Genomic DNA, 27,081 nt, shown 5'->3' with positions numbered 1-27,081 from the left:
AGCATGGAAGCATGTCCTCTGGAGTGGTGGCTGAAGCATGAAGGGGCATATGAATCTTCAGCGCATCTGGCACATGAATACCTTGGAATGCTGGCTACAAAAGTCCTATGCGAACGCTTATTCTTACTTTCTGGTGACATTGTAAACAAGAAGTGGGCAGCATTATCTGGCTAGTTTGACCTCATACTCCAACTCTCTGCCCCAACTGTGAGTCCCTCATCCCCGGCCCCACCCCGGAGCCCACACACCCAGCCAGAGCCCTCACACCCCTGCACCCCAACCCTCTGCCCCAGCCCTGAGCCCCCTCCCACACTCCAAACCTCTTGGCCCCACCCCAACCACATGAATGCTTTGTGCACCAATGTGGAGGGCACCCAGGCAGCATGGAGAAGGAAACTGTCTGATGTGAATGCAGAGGGCACAAAAGCTGGTGTAGGGAAAGGAAGTAGATTGAGACAAGGAGGCAGGGGGAGAGAAATTGGAACTGGCTGGGCAAGGACACTAGAACTAGGGGCTGAGTGGTAGAAAAAACTAGAACTGGGTGTCTGAGAGAGGGAATATAGGAGACTGGGGCTGGGAGCTTGCAAGTGTGAGACTTGAACTGATTACGCAAGGAGAATAGGAGCCAAGTAAAGAAACAGGGTGCGGGGAGGAACTGGCTATGGGAAAGAACTCTGAGGAACTTGCAGGATGGAGTGGAGATTGTTACTGGCTGGACAATGAGACTGATTCTGTGAACTAGCAGTGGGGGAGGAACACAGGGAGGGAGAGGAGACAGATCTGACAAGTAGGTAGGGTACAGGAGGAGCACTGGCATTGGCTGGGCAAACAGTCTGGGAGTGAGGAGGGAATTAGTATTTGGACAGGGGGCGACTAGGTCTGGCTGATCAAGAAAACTCTTGGAAGGCACAGGAAAGAAAAAGGGTTAAACTTGGGGAAAATGGGCAGAAGAGGAGTCTTTGCCCACGAGATACACTCCCTGCCAGACCCAGGAGTGGAATCCAAGATTCCAGAGTCTCATGGTTCCTCTGCTGTCAGCAATTATCAGTGAAATCCACTGGCAAAGTATGTGTCTCATCCCTCTCTAATGCTGGTCCACATATAGGATGACAACCTACTATTGCTATCAGTTGCTCCATTAGTTCAAGTGGCAAACATCTGTGTCGTGGATCTAAGATTCCAATCCTGCTGATGAATCATGGGTGTCAATATGATGCTGCATGATGAAATTTCTGGTTTTTTTCAGTTTGCTCTTTTAAAACCCGAGGAAACTACAGGCAAAAACCTGTGTTAAAAACATTTGGGTTGCTATGTCAAGCTCTCAAAAGTTAGCAAATGCCAGGATTAAGTTTGTCCATGCAACTTTAATTCAGTCCTTGTCATATGCATTATGTTACTGTCTTTAATTACATGATCACATACTATTTTTTCCATTGGACCCCTTCTACATTCAGTGCACAGGATGGAACTGCTTTGGGGTGAATCAAGGTTGAGTAGTGAGGGACGCTATTGCCTGCAGGGTCCCTGTTGCTTTTGCTGCAGAATTTGGAAGGTGTGTAGTGAATGAGGCAGTGGGTTGCAGAAAGAGAAAGAATGATCTCCTGGTTAAGGTACTTGAAAGCTGCCTTGGGGGAAGTACTATCCCTGTTTCTGCCACAAAGTTACCATGTGATATTTAGCAAATCACTTAAATCATACTTTTTCACAGGTGCCCACTAACTCTGTTTCTCATTTTCTGGGTATCCAAATTGGGACCCTGAGGTCTGATTTGCAGAAGTGCTGCGCAGTCACAGCTGCAACTGAAGTCAATAGGAGCTGTGCTTTGAACATACCAAGTGCAATATAATGCTAAGTAATTTTAAAAATGTGGTCCTAGACGTCTCAAATTGAGCTCCCAAAATTGTGGAAACATTTGATCCTTATCTTTGTGCCTCAACTCCCGAACTGCCAAATAGGGTTAAAACCACCCCTTCTTCTGTCAGAGGTGTTGTAGAAGGTAAATTAATGTTTGTGATGCATTCAGATACTGTAGTGATGAGAGAGAGGCCAAGTATACACTATAAACTTGCAGTGGTATAACTAGGTCACTCTTGTGTGAAAAATCCACACCCCGAACGATGCAGTTGTACCAACCTAACCGACGGAGTAGACAAATCTGTGTCGAAAGGAGGGCTTTTCATGTTGACATATCTACTGTCGAAATCTCGCAGAGGTGGATTAAATATGCCAATGGGAGAAGCTTTCCTCTTGACCATAGTAGTGTCTTCACTGAAGCGCAACAGCAGCGCAGCTGCACTACAACAGCATTTTAAGTGTAGACCTGCCCAGAGATAATGAAAGTGAGTGGAATACATTTCTAATGCTCATGGTTGTGGGAAAAAGCTTGAAAACATGAACCTTATAGTCTCGGAAAGCAGAAGGCATGATTTTTAATGCTTTAGGATGACAATGCTGAGCAGTCTTATCTATGTTGTGTACATAGCCTTCTTTTGGACTTGAATTTGTTCAGATACTGTGCATATACTTTTAAAGGATAGTGTTTAAGATTTCTTTAACAAGTTTACACTTTTTAAAACTAGAGCACAATTCTTTTTTTTTAATTAAGGTAAAGTTACAATAAAATGTTAAAATATACTACATTGTACATTACTTTTTCAGGGTCAGATTAATATTCAAAGAACCTGGCAAAAAGATGTGGTTTGCTGGCTAGGGAGCCCTCCTCTGAGTTCACTAAAAAGAGTAACCAAATTTCTAAACACCTTTCCACTTTGGGGCATTTCTCTTGTGTATATACTTGGTGTGAAAGCTTTTCCATTACAAGGACAGTCCTTATTTTACTGTGCCACAGTTCCATAGCAGGAAAAATCATATTTTTCCAATAATGTGCAATATAAAGTCTTAAATAAAAAGAAATTAATTTATTCTATTTAAAATGTAGATCCTTTATTGGAGCATTAAGTAAGCAGATCAGGGGTCTCTACAAAGCCAGCATTTTGTCACAAGATAAATCTTTCACAATTTCCTCCCCAAATCATCTAATTCCTGAACACAAGCACCACATGTGTGATTATGGTCCCCTTTTCCTGCAACCCCTCCAACAGAGTGCTCCCTAGTAGCAAAAATGTGGCATCAGATGCCATCTATACAGCAATTGATTAAAAAAAAAAATTCTTTGAGCCACACAAACTGAAGATGTATATCCCCATTCACACGTACAGACCCACTTATTCAGCTCAATTTCTTTGTCCAAATCCCTATCCCATCTTTTCATCTGGGTTGTTTTCTTATCAACATCTTTTTAAATCAAAATGATACATATCTTCCAAATATAACAAGACATCCTCAGCATACAATCTATTTTCTGTTCTAATCCAGAAAATGTCTTGATGCCCTTTACTAAGTGGATTTTCTCACACTTATTTGCATATGGCTTTATTGCCAAAGCAACCAACAAGTTGGATAAGGGCAACCCTGTGTCATTCCCTAAACAAATTAAAAGGCAATGACTGATGGCCATTAACCAAAGCAGATGCTTAAGGATCAGTATACAGGACCAATATGCCTCTACAAAACTGATTTCAAAAACCAAACTTTACTAAAATCTGTTGAAGTACTCCCACGCCAGCCGGTCAAAGGCTTTCTCAGCACCCATAGAAAGAAGCACACAGGAAGAATTTCAAGAATTAACATTGTAGATCAAATTCAGAGTTCTTCTGAGATTATCAGATAGATGCCTGCCAGCAATGAACTGAGACTGGTCTGGGTGAAACTATTTGTGCAAAATGACACTCAGTCTTTTTGCTAGAAGCTTAGCATAAGTTTTAGCGTCCATGTTAATTAAGAAATAGGTCTGTATGATACACAACTGGAAAGATCTTTTCCTTCTCTAGGAATGAGTACAATTTCTGCCTCCGTCTATGAATCTGGAATCTTGTCTCCCTGCAATATACCGTTAAATCATTCATTTAAAATAGAACACAATTCTTTCCATCTTTTTGCAGCTTGTTATGGGGCCACTAGAAGAGACTTTGCTTTTCTGAACTACCTCAGTGGAAATAAACTTTGTGGTCAGTGATGGAGAAACTTGGCAGCTGCAGAACCCAAACACGGAGATCTAAATTGTTTCTCCTGAAAAGGCATCTGAGCATGTGATCAGCTTGTTCAACAGTGTCCATATAATCTGCTGTGACACTCTTGCCTTTCAGCTTACTCTTCTATGGTTACCTTTCGTGATTCGGTTTTTTTCATGATTTGTCATTACAGATGCAGCAAGTGTTAGTAAAATAAGAAAACCGTTATTTGAAAACATTCGCATAATTGACCTTAGAATCATCAAATCATGTTAAACATTCCCATGTATTCCAAAATGTCTTTTTGAATCAGAAGTAAAATGCACTGGCTGGCCAGTGTGCTAGATACACATCTGGTTTGTTACTCATTCCCTGCGCATTGTATTATAAATGCTACATGATCAAAAAAAATTTTTTTTGGCTGAATTTCTCAATGTTTTTCTGTAACATTTTCCTTTTAAAGGTCCATATTCCTTAAACGGCTATAGAGTGAGAGTATACAGACAGGATTCTGCCACCCAGTGGTTCACTGGTATAATTACTCATCATGATCTTTTTACCCGCACTATGATTGTTATGAATGACCAGGTAAATATTATGACCCTTATTCAGAAAAGTTTTATGCCCAAAGTAAATGTTTGATATTTTTTAAAGTGTTGTGGTGGTGTTAGATTTATTATGCTGTTCTCTTCAAATGGGTACAAGTATATCCCTTATTAGTCTGAAAGTTGTGTTTAAACAATGTGCATTTAAGCAATAAATCCAACGTCTAAGATTTTAGGTTCTCTTATATAATCATTACCTGATTATTGAAATGCTTAAAATGAATCAGTCTCTAATATCTAGAACCAAGAATCAGTCTCTAATATCGGCTCTGCTTCAAATTTGTCTCCTATCCCTCCAGTAACGATAACTTTTTCAGAAGCAGTTAAAATCTCTTTGAGTCATGTGATATTAAGCATTTATTTTAGTAGCTTTCAGTTGCAGTTGGTACTATTCCTAAAAGTTTAAAACAAGGATTTTCATGGCAAAATGGAGAATTATATTCCAAGAGAAACCTGGGAGTATTGAATTAGTGTTAATATAGTAAATGACTTGTCTTCCTTGAAGTGACCAACAGAATCAAATGTCAGTATGCAAGTTTGTCTAACTTAATGTTCAAATTCTTTGTAATTAACTTGCAAATTTCTTTATATGAATCTGTTGTCTTGCTCTGCATTTTGCCATTCTCTTTCACCAGTTACTTTCCTCTTCTCTTTATAGCCAGATTGTATTCAGTTTTTAAAAACTTGCTTAATGGTCATCCTCTAACAAGAGTTTGATCGCTTTTCAGTTTATCATTGTCAGCTTGTGGGAAAAAGGAACCAATGTACTAGTGGTCTAATAAAACTGTTAACTTGAACACAAAATGATAATGCTTGGGTTTTGCTGCTTCCCCATTCCACTGAGAAGTCTTAGAACAGGCTAGCTTGTCAAGATGAACTAGGGCTTTCCTTTGGATACTTTTTCAGTGTACCATATGAACTATGTATTTGGCACAAACATTGATGTAGGAAATATAGGGTAGACTATGTTTAAAAACCTGTTAATTATGGATTTCTTCTTCTTTTAATAAACCAGGTGTTAGAACCACAGAATGTTGATCCTTCTATGGTTCAGATGACCTTTCTAGATGATGTTGTTCACTCTTTGTTGAAAGGTGAAAATATTGGCATCACATCACGTCGCAGGTCTCGTTCCAACCAGAACAGCAACACAGCCCACGTAGATATATTTTCTTTTTCTACTTAAGTGATGTTTTGGTTTATTGTAAATGTTGAATATCTGTATTTAAACAGATTAATTAGGATCATGTTGGGTGAATTAATTATTTGATTATATTTAGGGGCATTATACACGTGCTCAAGCAAATAGTCCCAGACCAGCCATGAATTCCCAAACTGCAACACCAAAACAGAACTCTCACCAGCACCATCAACAACGGAATGCTCGTCCAAATAAAAGGAAAGGCTCAGATAGCAGCATGCCTGACGAGGAGAAGATGAAGGAAGAAAAATATGATTATATAGGTCGAGGAGGTAGGAGCATTTTTGAAAGGGGAGGGGGAGAAATTCTTAAAACTGTCCCTGACTAAAAATGTAATAGTAATTTCTTTCTCCTCTACAGAAAATCCCAAAAGTAAACATAAACACTTTATCAGTAAAAGAAGAAAACCCGAAGAGGATGAAAAGAAACTAAGTATGAAAAGATTGCGGACAGACAATATCTCTGACTACTCTGAGAGCAGTGACTCAGAAAATTCAAATAAAAGATTAACAGATTCTTCATCAGAGCAAAATTCAGAGAATGAGTTGAAAAGCAAGAACACTTCAAACATAAATGGAGAAGAAGGAAAATCCCAGAGTAGTGAGGGGGTAGAGGAACAGACACTAATAGATAGGCAGTCTCCATGGGATGAAATACAAGCAGATAAAAATCATCAAGATGCAGAAAGACCAAAGTCAGCTGAATTAGACCTACAAGAAAAAAAATCACTCCATCCAGCAGAGCAGCTGAAATTTCATAGTCAGAGTGCCAGTGATGCACATGTTCAAGAGTGCAGTGTAGAAAATCGGCATACTATGGAATTGTTAACAAATGAGCAGTTTGTACCCAGGCCTCCTACACCAAAATGTGGCGGTGATGCAACTACTGAAACCAAATCTGATGAGGAGAGCCAGGAAAATGCTGCAAGTACCTTTGGGTTGCAAAAACTTCAGAAAATAGTGTCCTGTGGCAGCAATTTAAAACATCAATTTACAAATGTAAATTTTCTAGAAGTAAGAAAACAAGAAACTGATCAAAGTTGGGTTAGCGATGTTGTCAGTAAAATGGATTTGATACAGTCTGGGATTATGAAAACGACAGTAAATGAACATTTAAATCCTGAAAAAGAAAAAGTTCAGCATGGCTCATTTGTGTCTTCATTAAATGTAGTTTCAGTAGCTGAAGAGGGTAAACTACATAAACAAAGTCCAGCCTCTGAGGCTATGAAGTCAAAACCTAGTACTTCAGTTGATCATCCTAAAACAAAGTCAAATTCTTCACCTGATGTTAAGCCTAAACTCACGCAATCTCCTGATACTGTGAAGTCAAAGGTTAGTTATCAGCACAGCCATGTTACTGGAGTATCAAGGTCAGCAAATAAAACTGAGCATGATATGCCTAGGTCTAGTTTTCATCCGGTTCCAGCTCGAGTTAGTGCATTAGAAGCTACTAAAAGTCCTCTTATTATTGACAAGAATGAACATTTCACAGTATACAGGGATCCCACTCTTATTGGTCAAGAAACAGGAACTAATCACATTTCACCTTACTTACATCAGCATAATTATCCTCTTCATTCCTCATCCCACAGAACCTGTTTAAATCCGAACACCCATCATCCTGCATTAAGTGGTGCACCCCATCTATTAACTGGGTCTTCAAATCAGACTCCATTATCTGCTATTAACACTCATTCTCTTAGTACTGCATCTCACCATTCTGTTCATCACCCTCATCTACTTCCTGCAGTGTTACCTGGAGTGCCTACAGCTTCCTTATTAGGTGGCCATCCACGACTAGAGACTGCTCATGCCAGCAGCTTAAGCCATTTGGCATTAGCACACCAGCAGCAGATGTTACAGCACCAGTCTCCACATCTTTTTGGACAAGCTCATCCTTCTGCTTCATATAATCAGATAGGACTTTATCCAATTATTTGGCAGTATCCAAATGGAACACATGCTTACTCAGGACTTGGTCTACCCGCCTCTAAATGGGTCCATCCAGAAACTCCTGTTAATGCTGAGGCTTCTTTAAGAAGGGTAAGTGATTCTGCTTTCTTAATTATTACTTTTAATAGTACTTTAAGGTCACTGGCCTGTATGCGCAAGTACAGTGGTTACAAAAATAATTGTTAGCCCATTTCCCAGTATTTGTCCATTGTCCATGAAAATGATTTTTTTTTCTTATATGCTCTTGGCAAAACTGCATAGAAGTATGAGTGTTCCAGTAAGATGACTGTTTCATAATGCACATGAATAGGGGGACCAAACTAAGATGGCATTGGCAACCTTCATTCTGGCCTTTTCTAGCTTTTGCATGGTTGACTTTTTAATTTTAACTGACTTTTAACATAGCTGTTTTGGGGGTGGGGAGGGCGCAGTGGTTGTACATAACTTCCTACAGTTTTTAAAATACAGACTGAAGATATAAACCTTTCATCATGTGGAACTATATTGGGTCATCAGTAAGGTTAGGACCTGTAGATCCACAACACAAAACTTTACCACTTGAGTTAATGGTGTAACTGGTAGCAATTCACTACAGGGACCAGATACTACAAGGACTTTAAAAAAATCTTAAATTAATCAAACTGTACCATAGAATCTCTATGAATAGAAATTCCATGCTTGAATAATGAGAGGCAGGAGGAATCTAGTACTGACCACCTGACCAGGATGGTGACGGTGATTGTGAAATGCTCAGGGAGATTAGAGAGGCTACAAAAACGTAGTGCCCCCTATTCATTTGGTTCCTCAGCCTGGCTGAGGAAAGTTTTCCCACCAAAACTCTCTAAACTGGGAGTCACTCTGGAGAGGGAAAGGGTCAAGCTTGAGGGATCTTGCTTTCAGGTCCCCAAAGGCCAGCTCTCAAAAGGAACCCTGCATGCAGACCTGGGAGTCACCAGCCCCCCACACAGCCAGTGTTGCTTTCCCTGGCTTGCTGCAGACTGTTCCAAAATGGCTTCTCACCTCTCCTGAGCTCCCAGGGAATGGCATCTCATTCCCTATTGGTTGCAGAGCAGACTCTGAGTGTGCCCTTGGCTTCCCCTCTCCCAGGGATAGTGTGCCCAGGATATAGTGTACTTGGACTTTCAGAAAGCCTTTGACAAGGTCCCACACTAAAGGCTCCTAGGCAAAATAAGCAGTTATGGGATAAGAGGGAAGGAATAAATGGTCAGTTTTCATAGTGGAGAGAGGTAAATAGCTGAATCCCTCAAGGATCTGTACTGGGACCAGTGCCATTCAACGTACTCATAAATGATCTGGAAAAGGAGGTAAACAGTGAGATGGCAAAGTTTGCAGACTATAGAAAATTGCTCAAGAGAGTTAAGGCTAAAATTCACTGAAAAGAGGTACAAAGGTGTCTCACAAAACTGGGTGAATGGGCAACAAAATAGCAGATTAAATTCAATATTGATTGGTGCAAAGTAATGCATATTGGAAACCATAATTCCAACTATACATTAAAATGATGGGGTCTAAATTAGTTGTTACCACTCAAGAATGAGATCTTGGAGTCATCATGGATAGTTCTCTGAAAACATCTGCTCAATGTGCAGCAGTAGTCAAAAAACATTAGGAAAAGGATAGCTAGTGAGACAGAAAATATCATAATGCCGCTATATAAACCTACCCTTTTGAATACTGTGTGAGTTCTGGTTGCTCCATCTCCAAAAAGATATTTTAGAGTTGGAAAAAGTACAGAGAAGGGCAGCAAAAATGATTAAGGGTATGAAATAGCCTCTATTTGAGGAAAAGGTAAAAAGACTGGGATTGTTCCTCTTAGAACAGAGATGATTTTGCTAGTGGTCTATAAAATCATGATTGGTGTGGAGAAAGAAAATAAGGAAGTCTTATTTACCTCTTCACATAACACAAGAACAAGAGGTCACCCAATGAAATTAATAAGCAGCAGGTTTAAAACAAACAAAACGAAGCGCTTCTTCACACAACGCACAGTTGGCCTGTGGAACTCACTGCCAGGGGATGTTGTGAAGGCCCAAAGTATAACTGGGTTCGAAAAAGAATTAGATAAGTTCATGGAGGATAGGTCCATCAATGGCTATTAGCCAAGGTGGTGAGGGATGCAGCCCTATGCTCTTGGTGTCCCTAAACCTCTCATTGCCAGAAGCTCAGACTAGATGAATCACTCGATAATTGTCCTGTTCTGTTCATTGCTTCTGAAGCACCTGGCACTGGCCGCTGTTGGAAGACAGGATACTAGGCTAGATGGACCATTAGTCTGACCCAGTATGTCCATTCTTACGTTCTTACGTTGTTAAGGGGATAAGACACTCATTTTGCCAGTGGATTTCACAGCTGTTTGGTAGATAGCAGAGGAATGTTGAGACTCAAGAAACTCTGGTTCAGTTCCAGGTTCTGTAGGGAAGTGTGCTCCAGTGGTTATAAACTCTTTGGCCTTTGTCCACCTGTGTTCCTCACTGTCCCCCTCTTTTCCTGTCCATGTACACTCCTGGCTTCTGTCCCTCACCCCCTGCTCCTATTGAGACACAACCCTGGCACCTCTCCCTGCCGCCTCCTCTGCTCCTCACCCCTTTGCATGTGAGTCAGACTGATTATTTCTTCTCCTTCATGCTTCCTGAGTGCTAGCAGAGGAAGGATTGAGATGGTTTCAACAGCATCACTACTTAGTTCAGTGACTGATGCTACAGTGTCCCCTGGCAACCAGGTGTAGCAATTGCGTGAAAAGGCTTGCTCAGCCTCTGCCACCTGGGATGCAGCATGCTCAGTTCAGTTCGGATGTAGGAACGTGCTCAGTTCAGTTGAAACCTTTTGGAGAGCAATGCTTCCAATCTTTATCAAACTTCTGTTGAACAATCTGATTTTCAGAGGCTTATATTACAGTCTAACTTTGCTTTTCACAGGGGTAGCAAAAGGCAAGTCCCTAACACTAGGGCAACCTCCCTACCGAATTTTAAGTTCCTACCTCACAACATGTAGGTGCTTGAGCTTCCCAGTGGTTGTGTAAGGATATTTTAACATGGGCAAAACATCTTCCTTTTTCTGACACTCATTCTTAGAAATGGCTGAACTGTTGTAGCTGAGCCTTTTTCCAAATAGTTCAGTCTAAGGCAGACACCTGGCTGGAAAATATCAAGTGATTAAAGTTTGGCCAAGTCATAAGCAGTTAAAAAAAAGGCCTCATGAGGGAAAGAGGAAGGCACTCTGAACTGTAGGTGTCTCTGTCAGCTTCACCTGTAATGAAGGTATAGAAAAATAAACTAATTTCACTTAGGCCTCTGAAGTCTGTTGGTCTGCAGGTATTCAGTTTTTTAATTATATTGATAACAGCAATTGTTTTGTGCTGACTGTTGTCTTCTAGTTACAGCCCCAGCCAGAGTTCCCTCTAATTTTCCCCACCCATGTGCGGAATGAATTTTGTTATGTGCACCAATATGGAGGTGATGTGATGGGGTGGGGCCAGGGATGAGGGGCTCAGGGTTGGGGCAAAGGGTTGTGGGGCAGGGGTGTGAGGGCTCTGGCTGGGGGTGCAGTCTCTGGGGTGGGGCCAGGGATGGGGGGTTTGGGGTGCAGGAGGGTGCTCTGCAGCTCTGCTGGAGAGAGAGGACCCCCCAGCTCTCTTTCCCCACAGCAGCACCTGGGCTTGAGGGGAGAAGGGAGAGGTGGCTCTCCCCGGCGCGGCAGTTCCAGGGCTGGGGCCACAAGATAGGTGGCCCGGCCCTGGCAGGTCCGGGCCAGGGGAGGGGTGTCATAGCAGGTCCGGGCTGGGGGAGGGGTGCCCTGGCCGCAGTAGGTCTGGGCTGTGGCAGAATTGGGGCCAGGGGAGGGGCTCTGCAGCAGGTTCAGGTGCCCTGGTTGTGGCAGAGTTGGGGCCGGGGGGAGGTGCGCTGTGGCAGATTTGGGTGCCCCGGCCGCAGCAGAGTTGGGGCTGGGAGGAGGGATGCCCTGGCCGCGAAAAGTGCGGGCCGGGGCTGGGTCGCCCCTCCCCTGGTCACAGCAGGTTGGGGGCCAGGCTAGGTTGGAGCCGGGGGAGTGGTGCCCCTCCCTCCGGCCAGGTCAGCTCCCCAGGCAGGTTCCCTGAGCGTCTGTGTGGCGCTAAATAGGCTGCTGCACAACTGCTCAGCTTACAGGGACCTTAGGCCCCAGCGACCTTTTTTGATTTCCTCAAAAACGTTACTATGTTAAAGCAACCTTTTGGGTTTCATAGTGAAGTGCTCAGAAGTCAGGAAGTGAGAATTAAGGGTTTCACATGCAAATCTACTCCCTTGTGTGCATTATGATACAATTATTAATTACGACATCTTATGCTATATTTCAATATAAAAATGTTTCTATCATAGACACTTCTGTCTCCAAGGTAACACGCCATCATTAATTTTACATAAGTTATCAACTTCATTTAAAACAGCCTACGCTAGTTTTCAAATAAAGATTATCATAATGCATTCAAGCAAGGAGGTAGAGTTAAAATTGTATATTCACACTTAAATTTTGTATTTCCTAACTTTTGAATACTTAGCTACGCAACCTTAAGATTTCCTTAACATAGTTTGTAGTACTGTACTAATTGTGTGATTGAGTTGTGTAAAACAATTTGGCTAAATATAACAGGTTGCTTAGGCTTATCCATAGTTAATCATTTGTAGCATGGAGAAAAATGGTAAGAAAAGGGAAGGCTTATTCTTTTGTTTTATATTTACACTTGAAAGATAGTCCCAAGAAATATTAAACCTTATTTTCAAAGAAAATATTTGAACACTGATCATTCAACAAATTAACTAATAATTGAACTTATACTTATTAAACTGTCAGTGGTTTGTTAGTTTTAACGAAGTTGTTTAAAGAGAGGCCCTGAGTTGAAATTGTAGAAGTAAAATGATCAAGCTCGATATTTGAGAATCAAACCTATCTCAGAATACATGTGGAAAATGTAAACATTTTTATATGCTATAAACCAAGTCAATGGCGTACTCAGATATCCTTACTCTCTCCAAATATGCCTCAAAAACTTGGGGGAAAAAAGTATATGATTTGTAGTGGTAAAGTATATAACTTACTCTCTGTTCGTTGGTAAGATTTTAAGAAAAGGTATGATGATGATGCTGTGCTTCGGTTCCTGTGATAACTTTGAAGTCTGATTTTGTTGCTGTTAACAGAATACTCCCAGCCCTTGGTTACACCAACCCACCCCTGTGACCTCAGCTGACAGTCTTGGGTTACTGAGTCACATTCCTGTAAGACCATCCAGTGCAGATCCGCATCGGCCACTCAAATTGACAACACATTCTAGTCCACCATTGTCCAAAAATATAGTAGATCATCACAAAGAGTAAGTTCACCATTGTCTAAATCATTAAACTGATGTATAAGCTAATGTTTACAATATGAGACTGTCAAGTTCAGTAGCTTGTTTTCATTTACCTTCATTTCAATTCACTTGTAAAAATGCATGGCCTGGCATATGTAAAAGTGTGACAAAATATGCTTTCAAATAATAAGTAACATTTTCAAAAGAGCTGAAGTGGCTTAGGTGCCTAAATCCTATTTTCGAACTGAGGCGCATTGACTTTCAATGGGACTTAAGTTCCTAAGGCACATAGAAGCTTTTGAAAATTTTACCCAGAATTAAGAAATTCATCAGCTTTATTTTGTGTTAATAGATAATTTTGTTTGAGAGTTGAAGGATGGGTCCCTTAAATTCTGTTAGCATATTGTAGTACGTTTGTAACAAAATTTAATCTGTTTTAACTTCTTTCATACAGAGAATTGGAGAGGAAAGCATTTATTGAACCTTTACGTTCTGTTACAACTGCACCTCTAAAGACTGATCTGGAACATAGCAGAACACAGACTGCAAAAGAGAGTCATTTGCACAGACATTTTGTGGACCCAATGTTGAGTCAATTGCAGAAGCCACCTCAAGAGACTGGAGAGCGACTAAGCAAATATAAAGAAGAACATAGACGGATACTTCAAGAGAGTATTGAAGTTGCTCCTTTTACAGCTAAAATCAAGGCTCTTGAGGGTGAGAGAGAGAATTATTCTAGAGTAACGCCATTATCGTCTTCTAGCCCCAAAAGCTATGCAGTGAAACATGACAAAGAACCAGAGCGTTCTGTGTCAGAACTTTATAAAATCAAGCATTCAGCACCACAGAGTTTGCCACAAAGTAACTATTTCACCACCTTATCAAACAGTGTAGTGAACGAACCACCAAGATCCTACCCATCTAAGGAAGTTTCGAGTTTGTATGTCGATAAACAGAATAGTTGTCTTTCAACAGCAGCTAATCCCCAGTCTCTCACTTCTTTTATTTCATCTCTTTCAAAACCTCCACCTTTGATTAAGCATCAACCAGAGGGTGAAGGTTCGGTAAGCAAGATAACAGAGCAGCTTTCCCATCAAGTGACATCTCACTCTGTAAATTCTTTTAGAAATGACTGCAGAAGCCCTACTCAGTTGTCAGTTTCATCTTCAAATACTCTCCGAAGTATGCCTGCCTTACACAGAGCACCAGTGTTTCACCCTCCAGTTCATCAAAACCTGGAGAGAAAGGAAAGCAGCTATAGTAGTCTTTCACCTCCAACCCTAACACCAGTGCAGCCAGTTAATGCTGGTGGCAAAATCCAAGAATTACAAAAACCACCAACTTTAGTACCTGAACCTAAGGAAGCGCAAACAATGTACAAAAGCACTTCTGAGCAGAATTTATCAGATATTTGGAAATCTAATAATGCTCCAAACAATGAAAAAGTTGAATGGCATGTTGAGCGAACCAGTGGAAAAACGCAATCTGCCACAGCATCTGTCATTGTACGTCCACCTTCTAGTACAAAATATGATAGTATGCCAGTAATGCAGTCAGCTTCCAAAGATAGAGTTAATGAAAGATCTTCTTCAACTGGGACAAATCAAACAGATTGCGTAAAACGCGTGGAAGCCAGAGACACTGGAAGAATAATTCTGCCAAATATGAACTCAGAGACTACACACACACATTATGAAAAGAACTTTCCGTCTGTCTCACAAGGCAGCATTCCCAGTTCTGTCACACCTACCACAACTATAATGTGCAGTACCAAAACAGATGTAACCACATCTGCAGCCACAACTACCGGTGTTTCAGGCTGGGGTAGTTCAGAAGTGACTTATTCTTTATCAAACACAGTTTTGGCCTGCACACCACTGGAATGTAGCTCCTCTAGAACAGTAAGTCAGGTAGTGGCACAGACACAAGAAAGCAAGGTCAGTACCACAGCTCCAATTACACCAGCCAGTGGCAAGACAGGAAGTGCCATTCAGCCCAGCTCTGGATTTTCTGGCCCAACTGATTTTATCCATTTGAAAAAGCACAAGGCAGCATTGGCTGCAGCTCAATTTAAAAGTAGTAATGCAAGTGAGACTGAGTCCAATACTGTGAAAAATCAGACATTTCCAGCCTCCATTTCCCTAGACAATACTATTGTCTGCAATACAATAAACAAAGCCAACTGTGTAGGCAATGGGCAAGCTTCCCAGACAAGTCAGCTGAACTACCACACAAAACTGAAAAAGGCTTGGCTTACTAGACATTCAGAAGAAGATAAAAACACTAATAAAAAAGAGAATTCAGGGAATTATGTATCAGAAATTATTAAACCATGTACTGTCAATTTAATAGCTTCTACATCTAGTGATTTACAAAATAACATAGATAGTACAATCCTAGCAGATAAATTTGTGAAAGAAGATAAACACACAAGAAGAAAAGCAAAAAGGACTTACGAATCTGGCTCTGAATGTGGAGACTCTGATGAAAGTGAGAGCAAGTCAGAGCAAAGGACTAAACGGCAGCCTAAGCCAACTTACAAAAAGAAACAAAATGATTTGCAAAAGAAAAAGGGTGATACAGAGGAAGAAGTAAAACCCAATGGTGTTCTTAGCAGGAGTGCCAAAGAAAGAAGCAAGTTGAAGTTACAGAGCAGCAGTAACAGCAGTAAGTATATCAGTTGATCTGAATTAGAAAAGATAAGAAAATAGATGGACATTTGTGAATTACAATACTATTAATAAATGGAGGGTTTGTGATATGATAGTACCTGAATGAGAATAGAGCTTAAAGGGACAGTGTCAGAGGTTGGTAGGCCTGCAGATTCACCAATTCCGACCCCATCTGTAATGTTTTAATTTGAGAAATTCATCTTTTATTATGTGTATATATGTATTAGCACAAACTATTTCTTGGTTTGAAAATGTACATAAGCCTCTCAATTTAAAGTAAACAAACTGATGTACACATGCTCTGTCATAAAGTGTCAACACCAGTATGTTTGCAGTCACACTTGGGTCAGTCATACCAATTTTAAAAAATAAATAAAAACTTCAGCCCAAGACAATGTGAACATCTGTATTTTTGGGGTGGTGGACTTCCATCTGAGGGGTCATTTTTATTGCCATACCTTATTTCTTCCTCTGACAAGAAGACTAAGGGCAGTTTCTTCAGGGCATTCTGTTGATGTGGCTTTACATTTGGGGTAAAAAAAAAAAAAAAGGTACTTTAGAGAGAAGTGTGAGAGAGCCCCTTCTAGTCCGCCTCCTCAGGTGCTGAGCATACTGCCTCTACTGCGGTACCACCCTTTCTATCTAAGGGAATGAAGAATAAACTTGGAATTTGACTCGGATGGTGTGGTATTGTCAGAGATACTGGATTGCGACTAAACTTTGCAGGAAATAGAAACTCGTCTAGAAGCAGGAAAGACCTTATTTAAGTAAAGTTTGAAATAAAATGTATCTTATTGCTTATGAATGTCTAATTTCTTACTTAAGAAAAAAAATTGTCAGTTTCTTACAATGTTGGTCTCGTGTGAAAGTCCCCCGTTAAATCACGTTTCATAAGATTTTTATTAAGCTGGTACAAAGGATGGATTTTAATCTTTATCTGAATTTCTTGGCTTCTCAGTTTCACAACCTTATATTATTGAAAGATTCTGTAATTGTTTGAGGTTTAATTTGTGTTAAGTGTTGCCAGTTCCGCAACCTGTAGGAGATACTGTGGACTGGATCAAATGCTGGTACAGTACTTAGTCTACTTCTTTTGTCTTTAATTTTAATCTTTTTACAAAGGGGAGGATCAAAGAGAATGTAACTTTCAAGTTTTTTTTCTAGATCTTACTCAGTTTTTACTAATTCAGGACCTGAAGTTGAATCTCACATTTGTGCATAAGTTGTACTAGTGCTGGATGATCCTCCTACTGTAAGGAGATAACATTTATGGGTTTGGTGTAGAGGACAATCGTGTACTAATATAGGGGCATGGATTAGATGGCTTAACAGGAGAGTCCTTTCGTATTTTATCTAGTAGTCTATCTGCAAGATAACTGGGGACTTAAAAGAATTACCTTCCCCTGTAGCACAAAGTATTCTGCATTAGAATGTGGACATATCCCATAGCATCAGTTTCCTGTGATTTCAGGGAAGGGGAGGCTGAGCAATAGTAGGTCTTGTTCCTTCCAGTCATCATCTTCATCCTCCTCCTCATGGTCTTTCTAACAGATTAGTATTTGATATTAATATATCTATCCATTTGGGGTACTTAAATGGACCCTGTTACATTATTATCAGAGTCTTCACAGTCTTTAATGTATTTATTTCTGCAACAAGACTGTGAGGTGGGAAGTAGTATTATCCCTATTTTATAGATAGGGAACTGAGGCACAGAGACACTGATTTGTCAAAGTTGTACAAGAAATCTGTGGGAAACAGAACTGAATCCAAGTTTCCGCAGTCCTATGTTAGCACCCTAACATTTGAACCATCCAATATCTAATGTGCAAGTTTTGCCCATTTCCACAGGATATGGACTTTCAGGAGTAAAGGCAATTTGCACTGATAGATATCCCATCTCTTTGTGCAGATAAAACTAATTCCATTTTCAAACAGTGCTTGAATCCTAAAAAAAGACGTGCTAGAACTCACTTCTCCCTTGGAGCCTGCTGACAATGCTATGGGTTCACTCAGTCACGGGCAGCGGAGGAGGATTGGGATGAGGCATTATACTCCTGCCAGGACCCTTCAGCCTATACAGTGGTAAAGGGCACTCCCCTCATTCTCAGCCTTTGGGGGAAAAAGTAGTGCCAGCTGCATTGGCCATGTAGGGACAGGGTTGCAATGAAGAGGGGCAAGCCTCCTTTCCACACACCTGTCCAGCTCTTAAGAAAGGTCCAGCAGCTGCCACTTCTGCTCCTGGCCATGCTTAGGACAGCAATGCAGGCAGCTTGCCACCCAGGACCTCATGCCTCATGGACGCCCAGCACCTCCCAGCCTCCATGGGAGGCCCTGGTGTTGCACAGTATCCCCCAGCTGTTGACCCTCTTATGGCAGGGTGCTCAGAGAAGTGCTGTGGCCTGTCCATTCAGCCTGCAGCACCAGGACTCTGGCATGGGCTCCCATGATGGATAGGGATTCAGGTGCCCCAGCTGGAGAGGGGTCCCCAGCCATGGGGCTGCCTATGCTGCTATCTCAGGCATGGCCTGGAGGGGAGGGACAGTGGCTGCTGGGTCTCCACTCAGAGCCAACCAAAAGTGTGGGGGGGGGGCAGGGTACCCCCCTCTTCATTGCACCCTTGTCCGAAGTAGTGGAACACCATTCTGTCTCCCCAAAAAAGTGCCGGAGCACACTGGCACCAGAGCATTGCTTGTAAAAGTTATTACAGTGAAAGATTGGCTAAACAGCAGTGTATATTTAAATTGTGTTTCTACTTTGAAATGTGATTGTGAAAATTGCAGCAGTGTACTTAACAGATCTGCTCCCTATGTGTGTATTCAGTTTCAGATCTGCTGAGTTAAATGATAAAAATAAGTTCTTACTGCTTTTTGCTCCTGTTAGCCCGGTAAACCCAGTGAGCTGTATTCTGTTCTTCCTTGTGAATAATTAGCAAATTGTTTAAATTCCAGTTACTTTAAATAGAACTGCACTAAAGTAATCATATGTATTTAACTCTCGTTGGTATTGAATCCCATTACTATCCTGGAATTATCATGTGTTGTGGCTGCATTTTTCTGTGGAATATCTACCAAAATGACATACCAAATACAAGAGAAAAGTACATTTGGTTTACATATGTGCTATGTAAATCAGCAATAAAATGGTTAACAGCAGTTTTGCCTACAGAATGTTAGATTTGTACCCAAATTTTTCAAACTTGGATGCTTAAAGTTAGGCATCAAATAAAAGTAGCTTGACTTCGGAAATGCTGAAGGTTTACTGTTCCTATTGAGTTCTACATATAATTTGTAAATTTCTCTTGCCTTAAGTTTTTGTTGTTTTTGCAGCTGGAATACCTCGTTCAGTATTAAAAGACTGGCGCAAAGTAAAGAAGCTGAAGCAAACTGGAGAATCCTTTCTGCAGGATGACTCTTGCTCTGAAATAGGGCCTAATCTGCAGAAATGCAGAGAATGTAGACTCGTTAGAAGTAAGAAAGGTGAAGAACCAACTCACTCGCCAGTATTTTGTAGATTTTATTACTTTCGTCGGTAAGTTCACTATTTTTTTAAATGTTTTTGTTTTTAAAAAACCCTTTCTTATAATTGTGTTTATTTCTCAGTTCCTTTTGTGTATTGGCATTGTTGTAGGTTGAAAGAGGTGGGCTTTGTGTAAAACTGCAGCATTATACCAAAGATATCTGAACAGCTAACCAGCCTTCCTGAGGCAGAAAAAAGATGCAGTAGTGTTTCTTCAGTCTAGCCTAGAGTAGAGAGAGAAATCATTAATCTGTCCTTAAATTGGTGGGAAAGAGCCTTGAATTCACACACACATCACTCAATTCTAGTAATACCCCTCAGGATATGATTATGGGAGTTTACCTAAACAACAGTCAGAATTTGACCCCTTCTTCTTACAATTGCCTTTGGCCTACCAATGTAGAAGAAGAATGCCCAGAATACACTGTACAACACTTGGTGCAATATAATGTGTGGCTAGATGGCTGATGTTAGTATGGTTGGTCCTGTGCTTTTCTTGGCAGGGGGGCTAAGACGCCACCCGTTGCCCCTGCTCTTGGGCCGCCGAGGTCCCTGCTAGTGGCCCGGGAACGTGGTAGAGGAGGGAAGCGGGGGCCGGATCTGGGTTTGTTCCTCAATCTGAGCCCTAGCCCTTCTCAACCCCTGTGGGTTCTTAACCACTTCCCCCTTGGGTGGGGAACCTTCAGTCCTTAGACGCTGGGGGAGGAAGTCTCCCTCCCCTGCTGGGGCAGGGTCTCCCTTACTTTGTTTCTCTGGTCTTTCAAATCTTACAACACACCTCCAAGCTCTAGTCCTCTCTCCTTCCTCCTCGACTGCCTGAAGCAGGGGTTTTTATTAGGTTCCTGACAGGGCTTAATTGACTACAGGTGCTCCAGTTAACCTGTAGCAACCCTCCCTAGTTTACAGGGAGCCATGCCTTAATTAGCCTAGGGCTTATATATTTCCCCTTTACCACTGCCCCCTGGCCTTCCTATATCACAAATGCTAGTGTGGAAGTAGAGCAAAACTGTGTTTTGACTTGAACAAGTGCAATACTTACCAATGTAGACTCATTCAATAGGAATTTGAACACTCAGTTGCTGTTACACAGACTGATTTTGGTAATGTAAGCAAGGCTGTAGTTATAAGACCATAAGGAAATTACTTCAGTGTTGGACTTAAAATATTTTTCTGTACTAAAGTATACATACACAGCAATGACCTGCTTACTAAAAGTATTGCTGTGTTCTCCTTAGATTTGTTCTTTTCCCCTTGGGAAAGAGAGTATTGGAGGTTAAGTGAAAACATAGAACAATTTTGCTACCATTTTAAAATTCGATCATTTAATTTAAAAAGCTTTAATTTTAAATGTTTTGTAGTATCAGTGGAGTTTATTTTCATTGTACCATAGACATGAGATCTGAATTTAAAATCAAGATTGCTTTACTGCTAAGAGTCTTATCAGGCTTTATTGTAATAAAATCAATGGATTCTTTTTGCTACCTGCGGATTAAGGTGTGTGTGTGTGGTGGGGAGGGGGGAATCCTTTTTGATACTGTAACAGTGGTCATAAATTACACTTCAGTTCTGAATGTAGGACACTGAGTTTTACTGATGCTGATACTATTAAAATACTTCATATATGTATCTGTTTATAACTAAAGTAGTGTAAAATATTCTGTATTATAAGGGATTATATTGTTCAGCAATACTACTTTGGTACAGGTTTACTGAGAGACCATTACAACTACTTGGAAAATATTTTAAATGTTTTTTTTAATTAAAATGATCCAAAGTAGGACACCATACAAATTTTAGGCATTTCAAAGGTAAGAAATTAGCTGACCTGGTTGCGTAGAAGTAATGATCTGTGCTGCCATATAGAAACGAAAGTTCAGTTTTGAGATCCTTTTTCATTTGGCTGGCAGGAGTGTTAATATACAGAAAATAGTCACGGACTGAGTGATCACTGTCAGCCAGCCTGTGAGAATCAGAGAAATGAATTAGACCAAAACTTTGTTGGCAAAAAAAAGAGAGAAATGCCTTACATTAGCATCAGCTTAGCAGCTTCTGTGCTGATAAATGTTAAAGGGAGAGTCAAGTAAATTGGATCGAACAAGAGATTTACCTGAGCAGTTATTCTTTAGCTTCAGAATTTCCTCATTATTTCTTCTTAAAACTGAACTTTGTAGCAGCAGAATTTGTTCTACAGAAAACATGTTTTTCCTGTTTGCTTTAAAATTAATGCTGGCCTTTTTTCAACTCTGGAGGACTTGTATTGAGGTTTCTGGTTTAGGTCATGTGAAAATATGAATTTGGTTTCATCCAAGTCTCTTAATCTACATCTTAAAATAACAATTCAGTTTCATACAATTATTAGTCTCCACTCCAGAGAGGAAACAAGATTGAAACAAAAGAGGCATTGCAGATCAAAAATGAAGGGGTATTGACAAAACAGTGGAAGAAAGCTTGGATGAAGCCAGTACTATTAGTTCCTCTCTTGATGGAACATCAGATTCACTTAAGTGTTCCAAAAAAAAAAAAAAAAAATGCGGGGATAGAGAGGAGGAAAGAAAGGGTATATGTGTTTGCTACTGCAAAGATTGAACCTGATTAACCTGGTCAGTATTCTTTTATATTAGTATTGCACAATATATGCAGTCTGCATGCAGACATGTTTGTTAAAATAGTTTTTAATAACAGCAAACAAAGCTTAGAGCAGTGGTTCTCAAACTAGGGCCGCCACTTGTTCAGGGAAAGCCCCTGGCAGGCCGGGCCTGTTTGTTTACCTGCCGCGTCTGCAGGTTCGGCCGATCGCGGCTCCTACTGGCCATGGTTTGCCGCTCCAGGCCAATGGGGCCTGCGGCAAGCGGCACGGGCCGAGGGATAGTGCTGGCTGCCCTTCCTGCAGCCCCCATTGGCCTGGAGTGGTGAACCGCGGCCAGTGGGAGCTGTGTTTGGCCGAACCTGTGGATGCAGCAGGTAAACAAACTGGCCCGGCCCACCAGGGTCTTTCCCTGAATAAGCAGCGGCCCTAGTTTGAGAACCACTGGCTTAGAGTGTAAAGTATGATGAGGTGTATAGTTAAACTATTTGTTTCCATTTTTTAGGTTGTCTTTTAGTAAGAATGGAGTTGTTAGGATAGATGGTTTCTCTTCTCCTGACCAATATGATGATGATGCAATGAGTTTGTGGACACATGACAATTATGAAGATGATGAAGTGGACCTAGAGACTTCTAAATACATTTTAGACATCATAGGTGATAAATTTTGTCAGCTAGTAACATCTGAGAAAACAGCCATGTCCTGGGTGAAGAAAGATGGTAAGGAAATCTTAATATTCTTTGTGTTATTCTATAATTCTACATGAAAGATTATAGCTCAGGTTTTAGGCTTCTCTGTTTGATTCCTCCATATATTCAATGTAGCTGCATGCTAAATCCTTTCATTGCCACTATTGTGCATTGAGAAAGTCTGTCTGTCTGTGTGTGCCAAACATCCTGTTTGAGGGAATAATTATTTCTGTATTTTGCTACAGAAATTTGCTAGTTAGTATTTGTCATTGATTTTGTCTCTTATTTTGCAAAAATATTGATTCTTAACACAGAATTTTGCTACATAATAGTCATAATGAAGTCAAATTTGTGCATATTGAAGACTTATGAATATAGGATCAGTTTTGGATTTTTTCTTTCTGTAATTGCTTCTGAGAGGAAAATTATGATTGGTATTTTTAGATGAACATTCACTTCTGTGCTGCAGTTTACAGATGTTTGCCTTTAAATTTTGATACTTCTGTTCTGTTTACTTTGTGTTTCAGCCAAAATAGCCTGGAAGAGAGCAGTGAGAGGAGTCCGTGAGATGTGTGATGCATGTGAAGCCACGTTGTTTAACATTCATTGGGTCTGCCAAAAATGTGGGTTTGTGGTCTGCTTAGATTGTTATAAAGCAAAGGAAAGGAAGAGTTCTAGAGGTCAGTTTATAATTTTATATGAACCAGACCATTCTCTGTATTGTTTATTCTAACATGTTCTAGAATTGCTGCTCCAGAAGGTTCGGTGTCTTTCTGTAACCAATAAATGCTATTCTTTTTGCATAAAGCACAACTTTTTCCTATTTCTCAAAGCTTCCTCCTCACCTTTGTCATGACAATATGTAAAACCAGCCCTTCTAAAAAGCAGCTGTCACAGTTATGGAGCTAACTGACCCTCTACCCTTTTTGCTTTCTCTGAACACATCCTTCCAGATTTTAGACCTCTTGCCCTTACCTGTCTCAAGGTTGAAATTTGCAAGTCTTCCACTTTTATACTGGGACCCCCAATGCTGCACCCTATGTATGCTAACCACTTGTTACCATGAAGGCCTGTCTTGATTTGAGCACCTGCTTGAATCCTCTCTTTGGGAACCTCTGACCAATGATACAGACCAACAGCCTTCTTAAAAGAAAATAATTGTATGTAGTACAGTATATTCCTGATTTTCTAAAACCCTATTATCTGAACCTCCACATTATTAAAATCCCTTCTTTCACCCCAGCAATGCCAGCATGAATAATAAAGCAGAGACCCCTGGCAGCAGGAGAGGCCACCCTGCTGCTGAATGGCTCCTTTGATAGTGCGGGGAGCCCTCAGCCCTACCATCATGGGAGTGAGTGAATGGGGCAGTGATGGAAAAGCTGCAGAGGGCTACCTGCACTGCCGCAGGGCCAGTGACGCCCGATCCCAGTGGGCACAAGGTGCAGGGAAGAGTGTGGTCCTGGTGGAGCACAGCAGAATCCTGACCAAGGGTCTCTGCCTCACTAGGACTGCAGCCTCCCCCTGGACTTTGTGTCTTCAATAATTGAAAAAGCAGCAGTGCAGAGAACCCTCTCTGCATCCCTGTTGTCACGGGAATGAGTGAGCAGGGCCTTGACAGCAGAGCTGCAGAGAGGGTTCTCTGCGCTGCTTCTCTTGCCCTCTCAATTATGGAAATAAAATCCATCCCGCTCTCCCCCCCCATGCTATTTGAATAACTGGGAGTACACTGTAGTTGGAACAAAGCATTAGAGGAAAAAGGATTTTAAAATGAACAGCCTGCACTCATGCTTAGTTTCATCTCATCTAATCATACATTTTGCTATAAACTAAGCTAGGCTTTCCTATTAAGTTACAGAAAGAGAACAGAACCAATTCACATTCTCTTAGTCCTCCCCTAACTTAAAACTTAGGTCCATCTAACCTATGTCGCTCAAGATTGTGAAAAATTCACACCCCTGAGAGATGTATTTAAGCCAACCTAAGCCCCAGTGTAGACAGTGCTAGGTTGACATAGGAATTCTGCCATCAAGCTAGCTACTGCCTTTTGGAGAGATGGATTTACTACAGCAACAGAAGAACCCCTCCCAATGCTGTAGTGTATACGCTGCTACAGTGCTGCAGCTGTGCCACTGTAGCATTTTTAATGTAGACATAACTTTAGAAAGTCCAGATCCTATTGTTACCCACCATGGTCACAAATGGTGACTGGGCTAGAGCCATTAAGGCAGCTGCCTCTGGCATTGTTTCCTAAATACACTTAAGGAGGGAGCTGTTAGGCACCTATTAGAAATGGCTTCCTCCTCCTTTCTCAAGGTGGGCAGACAAACTCCTGGGTGAAATACCATACAAGTGACAGATACAATATTTATTATTAATAGAATACACCTACATTTGTCCCACCAACTTATTTTCACCTATCAGAATATCATTTAAAAATAAATAAAATCAGGATCGCTGTAACACAATGTCTTCAATGGCAATAAATACTGAAAAAACTTGCTTCCACTCAGTCCCTTGATGCAGGGTGAGAGGGCTTCCTCCTCTGCCCTGGTAATAAGATGCTTCCAAAGTTCTCATCAAAGTCCATGTCACTTCTGCTGTTAGTAAAAGGAAAGTAGTAGTAACTGTTCCAAATGAATCAGATGTAGTACGGTTTCTCTGAAAACAGCTGTGTTTGAAAAACAGTAGATAGGTTGGTGGTTTTGTTTCCTGATCTGTCTAAACTAATATGCTGCCATTTTAAATATTACTCCAAGTAATGAGTAATGTCATAGCATTGATGAAGCTTTTGTTAGCACCACTGATTGGCTGTTGCTCTGGTATTACTTTTGATATTACTTTTATCTGTAGTATATTAATATTTTTCCAGTGTTCTTGTTTCAAGAATGTAGACCTAGTTACTAAAAATGGTGAGTATTTTATGCAAAAGAGCAAGGATAATGATGATGATGGTTGTTCATGTATTCATAAATGGTCCTGGTACTTTCCAGACAGATAAAGATGTGTTCCTTTCTTCAAGCAGTTTACAATTTAAATGACGAATTATGGCAGGCAATGTGGTTAGGGGAGAGGGAGGAAAAGGATTACAATAGTATCATGTAGCTACTGAAGCACATATCTTCCAAATATTTTGCTAATAAATGTCCTAATCTGAGATTTCTTTCAGAATTTAAGTAGAGAAAGTTTTATATTTTTCTCCTAAGAGTTTAAAAGGATCTTGTACAACTGCATTGCTTAACCAGCTAGAATTAGTGCTTCAGTTATTATGAATATTTATTTATAAACTCCCATGTGTCTACTGATAAACGCCCCCCTTTCCCCCACCAAAAAAAAAAAAAACATCAAGGAGAGTCAGGGGGCATTGCTCCTCTTCGTAATGAATTACTGTAGGTGTCTTTGAACTCTAAAAGCATTTATTATGCTGATTCTTCTCACAGGCTCTTCTTAGCTGTCCAGGCCTCTGTGTATGTGCATATTGTCTGACTTGGCTGAGGCCTTTGCAAATTGTTAGAAACATCATGGAAGTTGGGTAAATCATATTAAAACAGTCTTTAAAGTACACATTTTAAACATCCAGGGAAAGTCTAGAAAAAGTCACAAAGTTTAAAAAGCAATATACAGAAGCAGGCTTCTTTTCAGTCTTGATAGCATTGGGAAATTTTTCTCTCTGATTATCATATCGTCCTTCAATATATGCTAAAATAGAAGTATGCTGGCTTCTCTCTATAGTTCAATTTCTGGTGATACATGGTGTGCTGGTTATGTATTGTACCTGTGCTCTGGCACCATCAAGAACTTTCAGCAACACATGTTTTTGTCCAAATGATACCACTTCATATTACATTATTTTTCCTGGAACCACTGCTTGTTTTTACAGTTGCTGAATGTAATGGAGAACGTATGTTGGTTTTGGGCAGCCTTGCCACAAATGTCAGAGATTTAAATGTTCTATTTAAGTCAGTGGATTTTTTTCCATTTCACTGCACAGACAAAAGTCCATCCCATCGCCATTTCTTAGGTCTTTCCTGGCACCATCAAGCATAGTTGCCAAGTATTATGACATTGCATGAAAAATATTTAATTAGCTTAGCTGCATTTTTGCAAATGACTTGCATTTAACCAGTTGGCTGGACAGCCCTAGTGAGAAGTCCTGTTTTATCCACAGCACGACCCTGACAACATTCCTAAGTCTGGTTATGAAGGGGAGACTTCCTCTAAGAGAACTGGTAGTTCAGTTTCCATGGCCCATGCAGTTCTTGACCTCCCATTAATCAAAACACAAACACTAAAAATACAACAATAAATCAAATATTAACACAACATCCAAATTCACTTCTAAGTACTGTACAATGTTTTGCTATAAAAATCATTTCAACGGTTGCAGTTATTCCACACTAATTTAAAAGGGGGCTCTGTCTGTGTGTGTATGTATGTGTATATACAG

The 27,081-nt window shown here is 40.7% G+C and overlaps 1 protein-coding gene across 3 annotated transcripts in view; it reads left to right on the top strand.

Annotated features, from left to right (window-relative positions):
- JMJD1C (jumonji domain containing 1C) overlaps positions 1 to 27,081 on the top strand; it is a 302,451-nt gene that overhangs the window by 230,046 nt on the left and 45,324 nt on the right. For 2 of the 3 annotated variants that reach the window (XM_074958855.1, XM_074958856.1), the window contains 9 exons: positions 4,534 to 4,658; positions 5,691 to 5,834; positions 5,956 to 6,148; positions 6,237 to 7,918; positions 13,018 to 13,190; positions 13,624 to 15,836; positions 19,171 to 19,372; positions 22,450 to 22,664; positions 23,162 to 23,314. In XM_074958855.1, the coding sequence (XP_074814956.1) occupies positions 4,534 to 4,658; positions 5,691 to 5,834; positions 5,956 to 6,148; positions 6,237 to 7,918; positions 13,018 to 13,190; positions 13,624 to 15,836; positions 19,171 to 19,372; positions 22,450 to 22,664; positions 23,162 to 23,314 (5,100 nt within the window). The remainder of the gene's footprint in view (positions 1 to 4,533; positions 4,659 to 5,690; positions 5,835 to 5,955; positions 6,149 to 6,236; positions 7,919 to 13,017; positions 13,191 to 13,623; positions 15,837 to 19,170; positions 19,373 to 22,449; positions 22,665 to 23,161; positions 23,315 to 27,081) is intronic. The other variant, XM_074958857.1, reaches the window with a different exon arrangement.

Source organism: Natator depressus, chromosome 7 (assembly GCF_965152275.1).
Source record: "Natator depressus isolate rNatDep1 chromosome 7, rNatDep2.hap1, whole genome shotgun sequence".
In the NCBI taxonomy this organism is placed as follows: Eukaryota; Metazoa; Chordata; order Testudines; family Cheloniidae; genus Natator; species Natator depressus.
Note: the sequence above shows the minus strand (reverse complement) of the source record. Positions and strands in the feature narration are given on the sequence as shown.